Below are 20,028 nucleotides of genomic sequence, written 5' to 3'. Positions count from 1 at the left end.
CAGTCTGCAATTGACTCAAAGCAACAATAGTTCAATGTCCCTTCTTTAATAGCCATACAATGTATTATCCATAGAATCTCTCCAGGCCCACCCTAGGACTCATGGCAAGGTACAAGTGCTATCGTGTATGATTCAGGCATGCACTGACACCTTGATGAGTCCAAAGCGCAGGCTTGCAAAACTTGTATGGGGTATCTTATAAGTCAGTCTGCAATTGACTCAAAGCAACAATAGTTCAATGTCCCTTCTTTAATAGCCAACAATGTATTGTCCATAGAATCTCTCCAGGCCCACCCTAGGACTCATGGCAAGTTACAAGTGCTATCGTGTATGATTCAGGCATGCACTGACACCTTGATGAGTCCAAAGCGCAGGTTTGCAAACATTGCCTTTTTGGGCTGCTTACATTTTCGAAGTTGGAAAATGAGTGATAAGCAAGCAGGCTCGACATATGTCATCCTTGAGAATTTTCTCAGAAATTGGCTATGCATCAATATACTGCCATCTAGCCTTCCCTTGCTTTCCTTCGTTACTCAGAACCATTGTAATATGGCCTAGTCACTTGTGCGTATGATATCTCAGGATCAAAGCCAATTTTCCTGAGACCATTCGTATCAGTGAGATCCTAGGTGGGTTGCTAACTTGGATAATCATAGATTCCTAGTTGTCATGGATAAATGGCCGCAGCAATTTCTCCTTACAATTAGCTAGAATCACCATGCCTTAATAATATCGTAATCAAGGAGTAGAGAGGAATGAAATGAAATGAAAGGTTTATGTGCATCTGCAAATGTTTAAAGACCTATGAGACGGAAAATTACATCATCGTCATATGATTCAAATGTCTAGTACAAAAGACTAAGGTAAAAAGCGCTAATTTTTTAACCAAACAAGTTAATAAATAGAGGCAGCTGGTAGCATATCTTCCAACGCCTGATCTTCCAAGCATAGCTTTTCCATATGGCAACTATACGGCATGGAAAAAGTATGGTTTGAACTCCGAAGGGATTTTATACATTGAAATTTGAATATTATTATGGACCCAAAAAAACATGCACATGTCAACTATATGTTCTTCATAGTTTAGAAACTTGATGGCCACCAACTGAAAAGCTTGTAAATACCATTGGCCATTTTCCAATGTTAAATATATTCAATCTTTCGATTCTCAATATTGATAAGCCAGGCAAGTATGTTTGCTCATATCATACACCAAATATCATACGAGTATTTAAGTACGGTAAATTGACCATATTATTATTGAAAAACTATGCTCTTGATCGGCTGTCACTATTGGCACCATCTCATAAACTCACTCATGAGCCGTTGCATCATGGCATCAATCTCCTTCATAGCCACATAGGAATGGGCAAATGACCAAGAATAGGAAACAAGGAATGGAGGGTAAGAATGGGAGTAAAAAGTGGGGGGGAAATTTAGTGGCTATTAGTTATAGAGCTTTGATAGTCACTAACCACTCCAGAAACATTATGGTCATAACATTGTATCACAATGCTAGAAAGATGGCAATCATTGTAGATGATGCATATTCCAATTTGGGATGTTGACCCAATGCAACCTTTGTGGACACCTCTAATATTCACACAACTGCTTCTTGCCATAAAAATCAGTCAAAAACGGGAATCAGGCTTCGTGTTTGCATTCCCACCAGCAAGCGCGTTCTAGAATCCATTCCCTTGTGGGAACTATGATCTCCTTTTCTATGAAAAGCCTCTTATGAGTTGCTCTCTCTCTCTCTCTCTCTCTCTCTCTCTCTCTCTCTCTCTCTCTCTCTCTCGGATGAGGGGGCCCTCTCGACATCGACGCACACTGCGACAGAGGATCCATACCATACTGGCGCGACATAGGGGAGGACATTGAATCTCTATAGCCTTTTGGATACTGATGTATATGTATATGATGCCTCGACTGTCAGAGAGCTCCATTGTATTAGCTCACCCTTTGTATTCCCCTTGTATCACCTTTCACCCCTACCCACTATTTTCTTTTCAACTCTTTGTACTTTTTGTACCCAGACCTGGTATTAGATTCACCACATGTAACCTTTTGGTCTCATAGGTCATTTTGGCCTTTTGAAGACGTTAATATTACATTTCATTTCATTTCTCTCTCTCTCTCTCTCTCTCTCTCTCTCTCTCTCTCTCTCTCTCTGTGCTGCTCCACCTGCTCCCGCTCGCGCTGCCCTCGCTCGCTCCCTGCTCCCGCTGCCCCTGCTCCCGCTCTGCCTGCTACGCGCGCTACTGCTCCACCTGCTCCCCCCCCCCGGGGCCCCCTCCCTCAGCTGCCCCTGTTGCTTCCTCGTGCTCTCCTTGCAATTCCCTAACCTAGCGCGTAGAAAGAGAAAGAGAGGGGGGGGGGGAGAATTGCGTAGAGAGAGAAAGAGGGGGGGAAAATTGTGTAGAGAGAGAAAAAAAAGAAGTGTAGAGAGAGAAACATATGAATAGCATAGAGAGAGAAAGGGTAGAGAGAGGGTCTTTGCCCGCGTAGAGAGAGAGAGAGAGAGAGAGAGAGAGAGAGAGAGAGAGAGGGGGGGGGGGGGGGGGGGAGGGGGGCGGGGGGGAACCTCTTCTTCACTCCTGTACCCCTCTCCCTCTCCGGTTGCGGCCTTTCAATCATGAGAAAGTAGAATGGCAAGGATGACCCGGTGGAGGATGCCATTTAAAAATGCAAAGAAGAATTGAGCGAGTCCATCAGCAAGATCAACCGCCACCTCCTAGGTACTATTAATGAACTCGACGCACGCGTGGCAGCACAGGAAAGCACGATACATACACTCAAGGATCGCATGAAGGCCCAACATGAGGAAATCGCACTACTGAAGAAAGAGCTTGCAGAGGTGCGATCGCAGAATGTCCTCGAAGAGGGAGAGCTTCAACCCTCTGTCATTGAAGAGCTTAACACGATCAAGGAACACGTACGGGCCATCAAAGGTGGGGAGCAACAAAAAGAAATGACGACCTCGTGGGTAGATGTCATCACAAAGACCCAACAAAAAGCAAAAAAGGCCAAAATGGATCGAGATTGTCAAGAAAGGAAAAGGCAAGGAAATAACCCCCACCCCCACACCAACCATCATCAACTTGACACTAGAAGAGGAGCAAAGGAGACGTGTGCGGGCCTGACACGTAAGGATATGCGGCCTCAGAGACCAAGATAATGTGGATAAAGTGGTGAAAGAACTCATGACTTTGGTGGGGGTCAACAAGGAGACGCATACGAGGGCTTGGAGAGTGGGCACTAAGAAAAGTGGGAGCAAAGGAGAAACCTCGAAGGAAAGGGCACTCATTCTCCGCTTCCCCTCCATGGAAGTGAAGAAGGATTTCTTGAAGAAGAGACCGACTCTAAAGAAGACTGGCATCTTTCTTGGAGATGACCTCACCCTTACGCAGATTGCTCATTTGTAAGAAGTAGTGCCGGAAATTAGAGCAGCAAGGGAAAAGGGGAAGATTGCTTTTTACATGGATGGAAAGGGGTGATATTGGAGCGACGTCCGACATGACGGTGCGAGACCTATGGCACCACACTAAAGATGGCAACCTAGAAGTGTAATGGGTCACTCCGTCTTGATGTAGGGGCCTTTGAGGATAGCTTCATGGGGAGAGACATCATTTTCTATTCTGAGACGCATCAAGCACTTGGGCAATCCGTGCCACAGGTGAGTGGATATAAATGGGAGACAGCCTGCAGACAGGAGATGAGATCAGACCATCGAGGACGGGGCTCGGGGGGAGTGGCACATCTATTCAAGGAGGAGTTGCAGCCACTGATATATATAGCACGCAAGGATGAACAGGCTAGGTACATGTGGGTGAGGCTCAGGGCAGAGACGGGTAGATACCTCTACATTGCTATTTGTTACTTTCCTCCTAGTATGCCAGTATATGCATCATTTAGAGGACAATCCCCCTTTGCTATTTTGGATAATGACATATGGAAGTTTTCTAAGGATGGTGACTTATCATACTAGGGGATTTCAATGTTAGGACTGCCCACCTTCAGACAATTTTATGATACTTCGGAGGAGATGCTTAGGGAGCTGGACGTCACAAAGATGGGTCTATCCAGACTATCACAAGATGAGGAATACATTGAATATAACAGATACTTGATAGATATGGGAACTGCACATAGATTGGCCATTGTGAATGGCCTACAAAGATTTTCGACAGCTGGAGGTTCTACTTGCTTTCCACACCGACATGGTGCCAGCACAATGGATTATGTTATGGCCCAGCCAGGTCTCATTCCATTCTTTCAAGATTTCATGGTGGGCACTAGGCCAGTTGGAGTAGCAGTTGATCATGCTATCTTGTCTTTCACCTTGACCTTTCAGTTCAGCACAGCTCCATTAGGAGAGGTCCCCACACACACTCGGTATACCTTCATGAGGGAGACGGATTCTGTGTATATGGATGAGATATACAGGCAACTATGCACCCAACAGTCGGGTCGGCCACTAGATGAACTCACTCAGATACTGACAGAGACGCTCCATGATGTAGCATCAGAGGCATACCCCACAGCCAGCCCACATGGAGACGATCTGGGAGCATGCCCCCAGAACAGTTGGTATGATCAAATTATAGAGGGAAGTGCTCATGGGTATTACCACACAAAGACATTCACGGATTATCTTTCGTCGCCTACTACTGCAACGAAGAAAAGGGCTTATCTATCTCAGCTAGAGTGGGATCTGTATTAGTTATTTATAAGTCAGGACTCAAGCGAAGCATGGAGGCTATTCCACGAGCATTCACCACCTTGAGCGGTCACCTCCACTGAGACATGGGGGGAATATGCCACATCTCTCTACACAGCATCGAGGCAACCACCTCCGCCGGACCCACTAGAGACATGCCCGGAGACATGTTCTTTCTTTACTGCCGAGAGGGTAAGGAAAGCCATTGACAGGATGAAGACAAGGAGAGCACATGATCATGATGGTCTAGTAGCAGAGCACTTCATCCATGTCAGAGATATGCTTGCAGAGCTCCCGGCTATGATGTTTAATCGAGCCATGTATGAAGGCTTCTCGGAGATTTGGAGTTGTCTACGATTGTGCCTATTTTCAAGTCAGGAGATCCCATGATTGTCGCGAATTATCGCACCATCATGGTTGGTCACACATTAGCTAGGTCGTATGCATCCATTCTTGAGCAAGAGTTGAGTAGATGGTCAGAGCGAGAGGGCATAAGAGCACCATGGCAAACAGGTTTCAGGAGAGGTTTCTCCACTCTTGACCAGATTCTGACACTCAGAGCTATTATTGAGGAGGGTAGACACCATGGCAAGAGGATCTATTGTAGCTTTGTGGACCATGGGAGATTTGGCAACACAGATGGATGGAGATGTATGGAGAGGCCTTTTTTCTCTATGATCACTCGGATGATTTGGGCTAGGGCCTCAGTACCACATGAGATTATCCGAGCCGAGCTAGCTGGCACCCCCCCCCCCCCCCCCCCGTGGTGGAGGCATTGACTAGATCAGTATCCTTTATGCACGGTCTATGGAATCTCCCTAGGGACAGATATGCTTGGCTTGCCCTAGAGTCATCTCGACAACTAGCTCTACAAGGCGATACAACATGTTGGTATGGACAGATGACAGCATGGTTTCAGTCGCATGGTCTCAACATGGATAGATTACCTTTGCTTCAGTACTCCCTCGATGCACCTGTCTCTCACCCGGACAGAGATCACCAGACTCATACGCCAGGATCTGATTCAACTAGATACCAAGAGCACATGGATACAACCGACACAGGAGTTGGGCACGAAGATGGCCTTCTACAGAGAGCATCTTCTCCAACTCACGGAGGACGGCTTTGTGACTAGGCCTGCATACATGGATACACACTTATCTCATGGGATAAGATGCGCTATTGGATAGATATGCACATACATGGATACACACTTATCTCATGGGATAAGATACGCTATTGGACATATACGCACATCCTCACATCAGCTGTAGATCGAGACTGGTCGATATCGAGGGATGCCAGCAGGGGCCAGGATATGTCAGCTGTGTAACTTAGAGCCAGAGATAGAGCTGCACTACACATGTCACTACCCAGCATACTATGAGATATGTGGCCGCTTCCACTGCGTATTCAGAGAAGGTTTCAGACCTTTTTCTAGAGTCGATGTCTTGGATTGTTCCTGCTAGAGATGCGCAGACTTGAAGAGAGCTTGCTGAGGACATTAGGGGAAAGACAGTCTCACAGACGAATCACAGATTTCTTTACACCAGCCAGAGGAGAGCCAACGGAGCAGTCATTATAGCAGATCTCAGAGCCTACTCATACTAGGGGTACGCTGCTTGACTGAGCCACTGAGCTTGGCAGATCCAGACGCCCACGACCTCGAGGGATCTCCCACTACCGACGAAGGCTACAACAAAAGATACAGATCACTCTAGCTCGACATGCAAGACGCCCAACCAGAGTATTGACCATGGAGGAGGTCGATGAGATCCGACAGCGACCGATGAGAGATTTCATCCGAACCCACCGATGACCCCCGTCCCCCCCCCCATTTCCTTCCTTAGTGTTTTAGTGTTAGTTCTTTGTAACTTTGTAATTTCTGTATTCAGACATGGTATCAGATTCACCAATTGTAACTTTTTGGTCGCATAGGTCATTTTGGCCTTTTGAAGACGTTAATTTAACATTTCATTTCTGTGTGTGTGTCTGTCTCTGTCTCTCAATGATGGCATAGAAGTGGCAATGTGAAATATCTCGTTGACTCGAAGGACGAGGGTGTCGAGAACTACTTATCTCTCTAGCTCTATCTAGGAGAGTCCCATGTAGTATGTACTGAGAAGTGACGTGTTCTGTGTTTCCTTTGAGGGGTGCTGTCCTAGAAGATATTTGTCACTTGCCTCTGAATGGGTTCTCTCCTAGAGCGTCCAACTTCATAATAAAGCATTTTTGTGTCTGCGTAACCTTAGCAAGAAAAGCTCAAGGCATCTCTAATCTATGTAATCCACCTCAAAGCCCACTCTGAAGAGATTTTGAAATTGTCCCCATATTTCATAATGCATTGGCACCGATATATGTAATGCTCCTCTGTCTCTGGCTTTAAGTCGTGTAGCTGGTATATCCATGGATCCGGAGGTACTGAAGTATACCTACTTGTCTCTTTTTGGAGCTGATGGGAGGAGCTGTGAGGTGTGAAGTTGTCAGATGACATGTGATACATGTGTGAATCCTTGTGTCTCCGTCGTGCAATAATTCCTCCTTAGTAATGTGGAGAGAACACTTTATAAAAGGCCATTTCTCTCTCCAACCCTTGAGAAGTCACCCATGTGCTCTTTGTTTCAGTTATTGGGAGCAAAGATCTACTCCAAAATTGATCTAAAATCAGGGTATCACCAAATTCGGATTCGCATTGGTGATGAGTACAAGACAACTTTTCGCACAAAGTATGGTCACTATGAATTTCTAGTATTACCATTCGGGTTAACCAATGCCCCGGCCTCTTTCATGACGTTGATGAACGAAATCTTCGGACCTTACTTGGACAAGTTCGTGATCGTGTATTTGGATGACATTTTAGTTTTCAGTCAAAGGATGGATGATCACAAGGAAAATTTGAAGCTTGTCTTCCAAGTTTTGCGAACCAATGTGCTATACATCAATAAGAAGAAAAGTGATTTCTTCAAGAATCACGTGGAATACCTTGGTCACATTATTTCTGCTAGTGGCGTTGCAGTCGATCCCAAGAAAATACAGGTAATAGTGGATTGGCCTTTACCGCTCACCATTTCAGATGTGCGCTCTTTTTTGGGACTTGCAAACTTCTATCATAACAAGGTCCACAAATTCTCCGACATTGCAGCTCCTTTGACTGAACTTACCAAGCAGGATAAACTTCAATGGACTGAAGAAGCAGAACAGTCGTTCAAAGCCCTTAAACACGCCTTGACGACAACTCCAGTTTTGGCTATTGTAGATTCCACTTAACCTTTTCAGGTCATGACCTATGCGTCAGATTGTGCTTCTGGAGGTGTTCTTATGCAGAATGAGCGTGTCATTGCTTTTGACAGCCGCAAATTTTCAGCCATACAAATGAGATACCCAATTTATGACAAGGAATTCTTAGCCATTGTTCATGCTTACCGCACTTGGAAACACTATCTTCTTGGCGCAGATTCCGTGGTGTAGACAGATCATCAGTCATTGACATACATTTTTACTCAACCTGTGATGAATCCTCGTCAAGGACGATGGGTTGAGTTCTTGGCAAATTTTCATATGATTATTCAATACGTGCCAGGCCTTGCAAATGCAGTTGCAGATGCCTTAAGCCGCATGCCTCGAGCTATCAACTTTGCCATTTCCGGTGTGTAGATGGAAATATCTGCTTGTTTCAAGCATGAGTATTTGACAGATCGAGATTTTAGGGATGCATTTCAAGCTCTTAAATCCTCTACTCCGACTCCTACAGAGATGAATATGCTTGCAGCTTACACCATTATCAATGACTTGCTGTATTACATTGATCGCATTTGTGTTCCACACAATGCACCATTGCGAAAATTTTTGATCCAAGAACATCATGAAGTCCCTTTTGCTGCTCATCCAGGCATCAACAAGACATACAGATTGTTATCTGCAACATATTTTTGACCACAAATGCAGCAAGATGTTATCAAGTTTGTCAAAGCTTGTCATTCCTGTCAAATAATGAAGGCTTCTCGACAACTTCCTCAAGGGTTACTTCATCCTTTGCTGGTACCTCAAGAAAGATGGGAAAGTGTCAGCATGGATTTTATCACTACATTGCCTCGTTCTCAGAAAGGCAATGCACAGATTCTCGTAGTGGTTGATCGGTTTTCAAAGATGGCACACTTTATTCCTTGCAAGAAAGCTGCCTCGGCTCCAGACGTTGCGCAATTGTTTGTGCAACACATTTTCAGATTACATGGATTACCAAAGTCTATTGTTTCAGACAGAGATCCAAAATTCACAGGGCATTTTTGGACATCCCTCTTCAAATCCCTTGGTACAAATTTGTTATTCAGCTCAGTATACCATCCTCAAACTGATGGTCAGACAGAAAGAGTGAATCAAATTTTGGAAGAAATGCTTCGACATTACATACAAATTTGATTGGGGTCATGGGAAGAGTATTTGCCACTTGTAGAGTTCGCATACAATAACTCTATCCATTCAGTAACTGGCATGACTCCATTCCAAGCAGCTTATGGGCATACTCCTCTGATATCGACACACTTTGTTCTTCAACACAAAGTAGCTCTAGCAGATCAGTTGGTTCAAGAAATGCAAGATGTACTTATTCAAGTACGTGACAAGTTGGTTCATGTCCAACAAAAGTACCAAAAACAAGCCAATAAGCATCGACGACATGCAGATTTCCAAGAGGGAGATTTGGTTTTATTATATGTAGCACCTCATCGCTAAAAAACTGTGAAATCGGTCTTTCCAGAGTTGCGCCCTCGCTTCTATGGACCTTTCAAAATAATCAAGAAGTACTCAGTTGTCAGTTACAAGTTGGAACTTCCACTCTCATGGGGAAAACTTCATCCAACTTTCCTTATTTCTTGGCTCAAATAGTACATACAAGGAGATTCGCCAATTCCAGACTTATCTTCTTATGTGCCAGAAATTGAGGATGAACACATAATTCTTGTTCTAGAAAAGATTCTTGATGTTAGACAAAAAGAAACAAGACGAAAGATCACAACAGAATTTCTTGTCAAGTGGATGGATCTTGATGAGTCAGACTCAACTTGGCAGACGGATAAAGATATGCAGCAGTACCCAAACCTTCTTCAAGAATTCTTTGACAAGCGGAAGACTTTCATCTAAACACGGGGTTTTAATTTAAATGGGAGGGAATGTCACGATTGTGACCTGTTACACTCTTCTTGATTCATTACAGATGCAGATGCGAAGTGTGACTAACCCAGGAGGACTCCTGTTCTCGAATGGTCACACCCCTTCGCCCAAAAGACATACCTCTTCACCAAAGCCACACTCCTTCGACGACTGGTCACACCCCTTCACCTTACGGATGCGACTCTTCACCCAATGGTGGCAGCTCTTCGCCGAAAGGATGTCTTTTTGCCTAAAGTCATGTCTCTTCACAAAGAGACATGCCTCTTCACGGATGACTATTCAATTCCTATAAAAGGAACCCTTGTATCACATTTTCAATCAATCAAACACAGAGTCTTCTAAGTCTTGTCTCTAAGTTCAGTTTCAGTTTCTTAAGTCTTAATCATGAGTTTAAGTACTTAATTAAGGATTAGCATCTAGAATCCTTACAGTAGCCCTCCTCTGCAGATTTTTTTATGACAGATGCAGAACTTTTGGAAGTTGCACTGCACCACAACCTCGTGGTTGGTTGCTGGAGTGCCTTCCGTTCTTGTGTTCAAGTAGGTGATTTTCGGCCATGAGATTTTGATGCAGATTCTAGGCTCTATTGCAGAGGTTTAGGCTTGGTGCTTGGTGGTAGGCCTTTGGTCTTAGAAAGGCGGTTGTTAATGCTTTGGACTTTTCTATGTCTGCAAGATATCTGCTGGAATGTGTGGGTAGCCTCTTATAGTGGGTTCACAATTCTCTTCTATGGTAAAGAAAAGTCTGTAATCGTATTCAAGATTCAAGAGTGACTCGAAGCGAGCTTGATAACAAACCTCTACACAGTTATTATGTGGGAATTTTTGCAGGAGCTTTTAGTACTTTCACTATAGCACAAAAACTTTATTGACTAAACACTGCTTATATGTGTATGCCAAACTGACTTCTTTAGTTTCCTCAGTCCTGGCCAATTTTTTGGGATTTTTCTTATACAGTCTATTCTATGCAGGGACTTTTCAATTCAATTGCTTACGGGCTGAATGCCTCTGTGCGTAGGACCCTGCAAGAGAGGACTGAGCAGTATGTTATACAAATTAATGATCAGCGTTGTTTATGAATGATGTGATTAAATTGCCTGAGTATATACAAGAAGATCAAGTCTAAGGCGCATATTCGTGTGGTTGTATCCTGTAGATATTGGCCAGAAAAATTACGTTGGAAGCGAGCTGGCTTCATGAAGCTTGGAGAAGTTCAAGAAAACGAGTTGGAGCAGCTTGATAGTCAAGACAATGTGTGATACATCCCATCCATTTACACAGTTTTTTGTGTAATGTTGCTCTTGGACTCAAGTTTCTAAAACATAGTCCCCTCCATCCACCCAATTCATTAATTACTATCCTTTGAAAGACAAACTAATTTGTATGTGGAAATCCCTGGACACAATATCTTGACACCACGTAGCCTACAAGGAAGGTATCATTGTTACATGTAGGTATAGATAAGATTCTTGATACAGGTATATGTGACAGAAACAACCATAGCCTTCTTTGGATTATGAAGGACGAAGAGTTATTGAAATGCACGTGTAAATTTAGGCTGTTCAAATTGTAGAGACAATGTTGCAATTGAGCCAGGTGTAACTTAGGAGTTACATGCCTCGAGATTGTAAATCACACCCCGTTGGAAAGGGAGTACAAGGTGCTATATATTGCAACCTGATAAGAGCACAGAACGTTCCTCACCCCTGGATGTTTCAAAGACCATACCAGGAAAGAGTTGAATTTGTGTAGATGCACATCCTTGTTTTCTAAGATTGACCTAGGTATGCCTTCTCTAGGTGCATCAATTGTGACCGGGAAAATGGTCAAGGTAATGAATAGTATAAGAGATTCAAAGATTTCAAATTGTGAAAAGGTTAGTCTTTGAGGGTCCATGTTTCTGCTTTACGCATGCACACCGACATCTTCACTTTTTCTGCCTCACAAAGGAAGAGTGATGTGAGTGAATTTTGCGCATTTCTGACCTCAATTCCGAATGAAATGTTACAGCTTGATTTGTTTGTTATAGAAAAGTTACTTTGGACGAGTAATAGATAGCAGGATAGGAGCAAGTGGTTGCAATAATCCAGTTTTAGTGCCTTGAAAACTCATTCACACAAATATCTTGTTGTTCCTTGCCTCAGAGATATTTTATCTAAAAAAATAAGCTTATGATATGAAGGAATTTCTCCCAAAAAAAGTACAAAGGAACAACTTCGAGAGAATTGGTCTATAAATAGAGCAATTCTCATGTTTACGATTCCTCAAGCTCAATGCAGACAACTTGAAGTGTTGATGTCTTTCATAAAAAAGGTGGGTTAGGTGTTGTGGCGGCATGTAAGTACGTAACATTGAAAGTGTATTGTGTTAAAACTTTGAATATTACTAGAGGATTTGAAGAAAAATGATATGCAAGAGAGGAAATGTCTTGGTGAGCTGGGTGAACAAGCTTCCTAGTGTTAGCACTTCTATAGGTTTACAAAAGCTACTACATAATGTTTTGTAAGATGTGTAGCCTTTTAAAATATCCCAAACTTTTCTAGCGGAATCAATCTCTCGACCTCAAGTTTAGAATGATAACCAGCTAGTAATTCAGTAACCAAGTAACCTTTGTTACCTCCTAAAATCTTTATTTGGCAGAATGGCAAGAAACTTGATTATGTTAAGTATATTGAGAGAATACAAAAATGTGTAATACAGCTACAAGTACACAAGAGGGACTTTGTGTTGCGTTCCTTTTGACTACTATTAAACGTTATTTGGACTCAAAAGGTAGGATCACAATTGCAATTTGAGTGCACAATCCTCAAAGAAGGTTCTCTTTATGTCTTCAAGCTATTTTCTATACTAGGCCTAGACTAGCTACAATTCTTCTTCCAACTAAATGCCTCCTTTAGTAGGATTGCATGAAACTTCACCTTATTTTCATAAAGATTCCCCATTAATAGTCAAACATCATAATCTACAATATACCAAAAAAACCTATAAGGTATCAAGTATCATATCGCTCCTAAAGGATGGCAGGAATTCGGTTGTGAAGTTTCTTACTTTCACATTGTTAGAGCCTTGCAATGTAGTGGGCTAACTATGCATGCAGTGATCCAACTAAACTCTCAATGTGTGCTCGTCAACCTGCTCATGACTTTAAACTTTTGATAACTACGTGCTAATCAACAACAACAACAAGAGGTGAACTTGGAGAAGAGGTGAGGTGCTCAATGGTAATGGGAGAACAACGCCATAGATGAAAAATCTTCATCCACATCTCCTCACTTCTACTAGCTCCATCCTATAGATATAGAGATAAATCTTCAATCTAGAATCTCCACACACACACACACACACACACACACACACGGATCTTACAAGTAAAGCATGCCCTAATCAAGCATAGAAACTATTAATCTATTACCATGATATGAGTGATGGGTGTGAAAAGATTTAGGATTGTCAAGATAATTTTTTCCTTACATTAAGAGGTTTTTTTCCCTCAGCTTGTATAGGTGTCCATCTTCCTATGTCAAACCTTGTTTTTGTATTGACACATTAATACTTTTTGTGTCGTGTGTGCTTGGGCTTCTCCTCCTCCAAGCTATGTGTGTATTCAAGTACCCCTCATGCCAACAGCTGATATCAAAGTAGTCATGGTCGATACCCTAAGGGCTCACTTTCTCAAATTGAGGTCATATAGTGAGCGTTTGCACAATAATATAAGGTTCAGAGAAGAGATCTTAATGCTATCAAAATAATTTTGATTTGGGCTCATTTTGACTTCCATTTTCGCTACAATGTTTGAATGAATAAAATGAACCCCTTATTTTAGAAAATTTCTCCAAAATTGAATATAAAACCCCCTAATTTTAATCTATCTCTATAAATTGCCTAAAATTTTTTCATTTAAAAACATTTTCTTCTGGACTCACGTGATATATTAACATTATTACATAGTGCACCCCCCGAGAATTGCACATGCATCAAGTAGTTGTCATAGCCATGGAAAAATGGTGTAGCGTCAAATTGCACAAAGGAAAAATATATTAGTTCGTACGTAAAAAAATCCAAACAAAAGACAAAATAGAAAAAATATTAAAGGGTAATGACTTATCAAGTAGAGGAACCATAGGGATACAAAGCTATTATCATAATAGAATACTTACACCTACGTGCAAGTTATTCTATAGATTTGCAGCTACCTGCAAATTTCTAAGGAATGTGGTGGTGGGAGGTTCAGGGCATGAAGGAAGAGGAAGGAGTAGGAATAGTTGAAGGGAGGAGAGGTTGTACAACTAGAATAGAAGAGGAGAGAGAGGAGAAAAACTGCTACATATTTTTGGAGAAACCCCTAATAAGAAGAGATTTTGGGGGGACAGGATTGCTATATTCTAAAGCGAAAGGTTTGATTTTTACCCATAGTTTTTACCCCACATCAAGATTGCTCCTAGACTGGATCCAGAAGTATCACAAAAACCTCAAAAGACTTCTGCAAATCTGAAAGTATCAATATAGGTCCAATATTCAAGCTTTGCTTGAACCACTCAAATGCTGCAATCTGAGTAGGTCTCCAAGTGAATGATACACCTTGAGTAAGGATGTGAAACAATGAGAAAATCTCTGCAAAACTCCTATTGAGCCTCCGATAGTAAGAACACAAGGCTAAGAAGCTCATCTGCATTATGTACATTCCATAGTGTGGGCCAATTACAAATAGACTCAACTTAAGCTAGATCCTTGCTAGTACCCTTGGACAAAACAATATTTCCCAACAAGTGTATCTCTACCAAAAAGAACTTGATTTTCTTTTTGTGGATCACCGATCTCTGTTCCCTCAATGCTTTGAACACTCATGTCAGATGCTCTTTATGCTTTGCTTCGAACTTGGAGAAAAAAATAAAAGAAATGTGCCAACATACCTCCTATGCTCTCAAAAAATATGCTCCATTATCCGTTTGAATGTTATATGGATATTAATGAGTTCAAATGGTATCAAAAAGGCTAAAGGCTATCCTAAAAGCTGTCTTGTAGACATCTCCAAGAGCGATTCTCTTTTGTTGGTATCCCAAGGGATAAATCTATATACAAAACGAGACGCCACTTGCGAGCGGACAACTATGATAGAACTCCTATATACGACGCATTTTAAGGAATATGACCCTCCTTTCTACGCTTATACGACAATCAATGCAAAAAACTATCATACTCCTATCACCACCTCTATCTTACATATAAGATTCAGGTTTCACATAATCTATTTGAGTAAAACTAGTCAAAGAGCATGTAGCATAGTGATTGGCAATGTACTAAGGAACCGCTTTTGTTGATAACTAGATATACCCTCAATGTGTCTTAGTTTGACTTTCAAACTATGTGCCCGTTTAGCATGGACTCTAGCTAATCGTCCAATTCTAACCCATGTAAATTACTTAGAAAACATGGTTATAAAGTTGTGTTAGATTCTCCGAGTAAATATGCATCTATACAAACTCTTTATAGCTTTCATCCCTCACCAAATGAACTATAATCACAAAACAAGCAATTGATACAAAGCAATGTTAGTTCTTGCATGTATCTTTGTACCTATTGACTCACAAGCTCGAGGGCAGACTCTTTGGGAAGCCATGATTTTGAAACACAAGAACTTCCTCACATTTTATCCTTTTCTCACTTTCGCCCCCCCCCCCGCCTCCATAAATATGATATTCCCTCCCTTATTTTTACCTTGAGAGATAAATTATTGGGGGCCTGCCCTAACTTATGTAACTTGTAAAAACCCCCCTCCCCTACAGTTACATGGTGCAGTAAATTTCCATGGCGAAGAACCAAAGGTTGGTATCCACTCTTGAGATCAATCCTTCTAAAACAAGTAGCTTGTAATTTGTTGAGTATATCATCAATTTGAGGTATTGAAAACATGTTCTTGATGGTGATTTTATTAATGGCCGTGTAATTGGTGTTGTCTTGCAAAAGTAACACTGGGGAACAAAAAGGTGAAAAAATTGAATGAAGCAAGACCTTTTACATTAGCTTGTTAGCTCATGGTCTCTTTGTGTTGAGCTCTACTCACTCTATTCAATGGTTGGTTTGGAGGGGTACTCACTGATCAATATTGTGATCCACTGGTCACTTTGGAGGTAATTTGCTAGGTAGACCTTCTTAAAAACAATCCTCATAAGATTTAAAACAGTCGAGATGCTCAAATTCTTAACTCTTACAAATTTGAATCCTCAAATTCACTCAACGGTTTGGCAAAGATTGAGTAATAAAAAAGACTTAATTTCATTGAAGTTACAATGCCAATACTTTTCTAGTCCACCATCACATTGTTCTTTTGGTACCAAGACCGTATCCCCAAGGGAACTTCACACCCCGCAAGTGGCTTGCCAAATAAACTGGATGGTGAAAATGAAGCTTGCTATCAAGGGTATCACTACAACCTCATGCCATGGTGCCGGATGGTGAAAATGAAGCTTGCTATCAAGGGTGTCACTACAACGGCTTCGCCCTAGTCGAGTCATCATCGCTAGTGAAATGAAGTTGGCCTTGGCTCTGTTGTTAAATAAAATAAGAGCGTTTTGATAGCGTATTTTTTCCTACGCTTTGCAAAGCTCGGTACTCTCACCTTTGTAATCCTTGGGCATTCACATGTAGTCCTATACAAGTCACACAAATATCTTTCCCTTTCTTGGCCTATTTCTCTTCAACCACACCTTCAATGTCTTTGGCTTGGCTTCCTACATTTCCTCCTCTTTTGGGAACTTAGCCGCAAGGTTGCCCATCTCACCACTACTCGTAGGCTCATATTTTTGTAATCAACATTGAATTTTATCCATTGAAATAGACAACCCCCTCCCTGTGACCATATACATGTGGTAGTGATGTGTGTGAACACACTAGGACCGCCGGGGCATTTTTTCCCTCTTTAGGAGGGTTTTCCCCCCGAGCATTGTATATACGCCCATCACTCTAGGGCTATCTATCTTTCCATTGTACACTAAGTTATACACTCTCTATTGTGTGCCTTGAGCTTCCTTCGTCTTCTCCAAGATGTGTGTGTTTCTCTGCAACCCTAATTCCAACAATTGGTATCAGAGCAGGTTGCGTCCTCCCAGGCTTAGTCACCAACTGCTCTAGTACATGCCTGCTCACTTTATCCGATTTCAGTGAGCTTTGGCGAGCGTTCGTAGGTCGACAAATACTTCGGATGCACTCAAAGAGCTCGGTCTGCTCAGCTTTTCGATTTGGGCTCATTTCGGCCTCCGTTTCCACTACAGGCAGGTATGCACAGGCAATTTCGTCATTTTGTGCAGAATTTCTGTCAGTGCCATTTTCTGCAGAACAGGTTCCTTATAGTCTTGTACGGTTTGTGCTATATAGCACGTGTTGTTCCCGCTCCATTTCTCCTATTTTTGGGCAGTTTTCACATCAGGTGCAGCATTTACCATGGCTGACAACAACAGCACAGATGTGTTCAAGATGTTTGCTGCTGAGGACAGGTTGGATGGAGACAACTATCCTATGTGGGCTTATATGATGCAACATGTTCTTGTGTCAAAGGGCGTCTGGAACATTGTGCAGGGCATTGATGTACGTCCTGGTTCTGAGGATGTAGGCAATGTTGAGGATGTTGCCGGTCTTGCTGCAAGGATTGCAGTTGTTAGAGTTGTTTTGCCTACGGCAGAACAAGCTCGTTGGGATGTTAAGGATGCGCAGACTCATGCATTGATTGCGTTGTCTGTGAAGCGCACCATTGTTCCTCACATCCATTCAACAAAATCTGCAAAACAGGCTTGGGATAGTCCAGCAGGTCTTTATGCAAGCCGCAATAAGGCTAAAATTACTTTGTTGCGTAAAGAGCTGGAGTCGAAGATTATGCATGAGGAAGATGATATGGACACTTTCCTTGCTAGTGTCAAGGATATCAATGAGCAACTTATTTCTGCAGGTGAAGTCATTTCAGACAGTTCTTGATGCCTTACCAGATTCTTACCAGACTTTTGCTAGTACTTGGAGACTTATGACCCAAGGAAATCCTGAAGTTGTCAAGTTTGATGCATTATGCACATTGCTGTTGCAAGAGTCACTTTCCAGAAAAAACAAGACTAGGCAGCGTGTAGTTGAACAGGCTTTTATTGCTTCTCAAAGAAAGGGTGGTAACAGCAATGCAGCCACTTCTTATGGTTCTGCTGCGAGCGGCAAAAATACTGTTCCTAATGCTTCTGTTGACAGCACTTCGTCTGGCAATTCAAGTGATAAGGGCAAAAAGAAGATGCGTTGCCATTATTGTAAAGCTAATGGTCACTTGATCAAGTCGGTCCTAAGTTAAAGGCCAAAGAGGCTAAGAAGAAAGAGGGTGGTTCCACTGCAAATGCTGGTTCCACTACAAATGCAGCCATTGTTGAGTCTTCTGTGAAAGGAGACTGTAATGCTGATGTTGATGCAGAATGGGCTTTTAACGCAGAGTGCACTTACAATCCTGCTGTCCATGATGCATGCTTGTCAGTTGCTGCAGATTCACATGTGGTATTTTGACAGTGATGCTACAAAGCACATTACCTCACATCGTGAATTGTTTACCACTCTTGAGTCTGTCCCTCATGGGAATTCAGTCACTTGTGCCAACAACGCCTCTTATCCAGTTCAGGGCGTTGGAAAGATTGTGCTTACTGCTGCTAATGGCAGTTCTTTCACACTTGTTGATGCACTTTATGTACCTGGGATCAAGAAGAATCTCTTGTCTGTATCCGCACTTGCTAGACTTGGACTTGTAGTCAAATTTGTGGATGACAGATGTACAGTTCATGATCTCAGTTTTGGTGATGAAATTGTTGCATCTGGCCTTTTGTGTCGTGGGCTGTATAAGCTCACTTTGTATGACAAGTGTGGACAAAATTTTACAAATGCTGTTGCAGATTCAAGGGATATTTCAGATGCAAAACTTTGGCATGTACGTTTTGGTCATCTGAATTTTGAGTTTGCTGCATTTGCAGAAATCTGATATGGTTGCTTCTTTGCCGCCTCTTGAAGCACCTGTTAAACATGTTTGTGAAGGCTGTATTTTGGGTAAGATGTAGCGTTCTAAGTTTCCAAAGGACGGTTCAGTCCGGGCCACATGTAGGTTGCAGCTTGTGCATAGTGATGTTTGTGGGCCATGCAAACTCCGTCCTTGGGCAATTACCTGTACTTCGTGACTTTCATTCATGATTACTCCAGGCATGCATGGGTATTTCCGCTTAAAGTGAAGTCCGAAGTTTTTATGTGCTTCAAACAATTTCTGGCTATGACTGAAAATGTCTCGAAATGTACTATGGGCACCCTCCGTTCCAATCGAGGGGGGGAGTATATGTCTCATGAATTTAATGCATTTCTAGCTAGTTGTGGGATAAAACACCAATGTACAGTGCCTTATACACCTCAGCAAAATGGTGTTGCTGAGAGAAAAAACAGGTCACTGACGGAAATGGCACGATGTATGGTCAAAAGTCAAGCTTTGCCGCATTCTTTTTGGCTTGAGGCCATCATGTGTGCCACTTATGTACTTAACATGTGTCCTAAAAAAGCTTTGCAGTCTATTACTCCATATGAAGCATGGCATGAAAGAAAGCCTTCTATTGAGCACATGCGTGTTTTTGGTTGTTTGGCATATGCTTTGGTGCCACAAGTGTAGCGCAGAAAATTGGACGATAAGGCTGTCAAATGTATTTTTGTTGGTTATAGTGCTGAAAGTAAAGGTTACAGGTTGTATCATCCGCAAACAAAACGTATTCTGGTTTCTCGGGATGTAGTCTTTGTGGAAGATTCTGTTCAGCCCTTGCTGTCATGTACTAGAGACAGTAATGTAAGCTCACGGGACATTTATGACACTTTGTTGCCTCTTTTCGGTGGTGGAAATACGAATGTAAGTTCCAATGTGGCAAATGTACAGCCTATGGGGGTTTATGAAAATGTTCTAGATCAGCCTATTACTTATGCAGATGTACATGATGTACTTGATGAGGAAAGGGCTGAAAATGAGCAAGCTAGAGGTATGCCAAAATGGTTGGTGCACACTTTGCGTGACAGTAAATTGGATGCACCTTTGTCTAGTCGAACTCGTTCAGGCTCTCGCCATGCATCTTATGCATCAGATTGTTATGCTTTGGCTGTGTC

General features: G+C 42.3%; 1 protein-coding gene across 2 annotated transcripts in view; it reads left to right on the top strand.

Moving 5' to 3' along the window:
- GCR1 (G-protein-coupled receptor 1) overlaps positions 1-11,744 on the top strand; it is a 102,349-nt gene extending 90,605 nt beyond the window's left edge. Inside the window, exons 8-9 of one of the 2 annotated variants that reach the window (XM_086520601.1) lie at positions 10,857-10,927; positions 11,042-11,744. In XM_086520601.1, the coding sequence (XP_086376727.1) occupies positions 10,857-10,927; positions 11,042-11,144 (174 nt within the window). In that variant the 3' untranslated portion in view covers positions 11,145-11,744. Of the gene's footprint in view, positions 1-10,333; positions 10,778-10,856; positions 10,928-11,041 lie in introns of those variants that run through there. The other variant, XM_086520604.1, reaches the window with a different exon arrangement.
- The last annotated feature ends 8,284 nt before the right edge of the window (positions 11,745-20,028 follow it).

This window comes from Adiantum capillus-veneris, chromosome 1, assembly GCF_014529385.1.
Source record: "Adiantum capillus-veneris isolate H3 chromosome 1, ASM1452938v2, whole genome shotgun sequence".
In the NCBI taxonomy this organism is placed as follows: Eukaryota; Viridiplantae; Streptophyta; class Polypodiopsida; order Polypodiales; family Pteridaceae; genus Adiantum; species Adiantum capillus-veneris.
The sequence above is the reverse complement of the archived record's forward strand: the minus strand, read 5'-3'. Positions and strand labels throughout refer to the sequence as shown.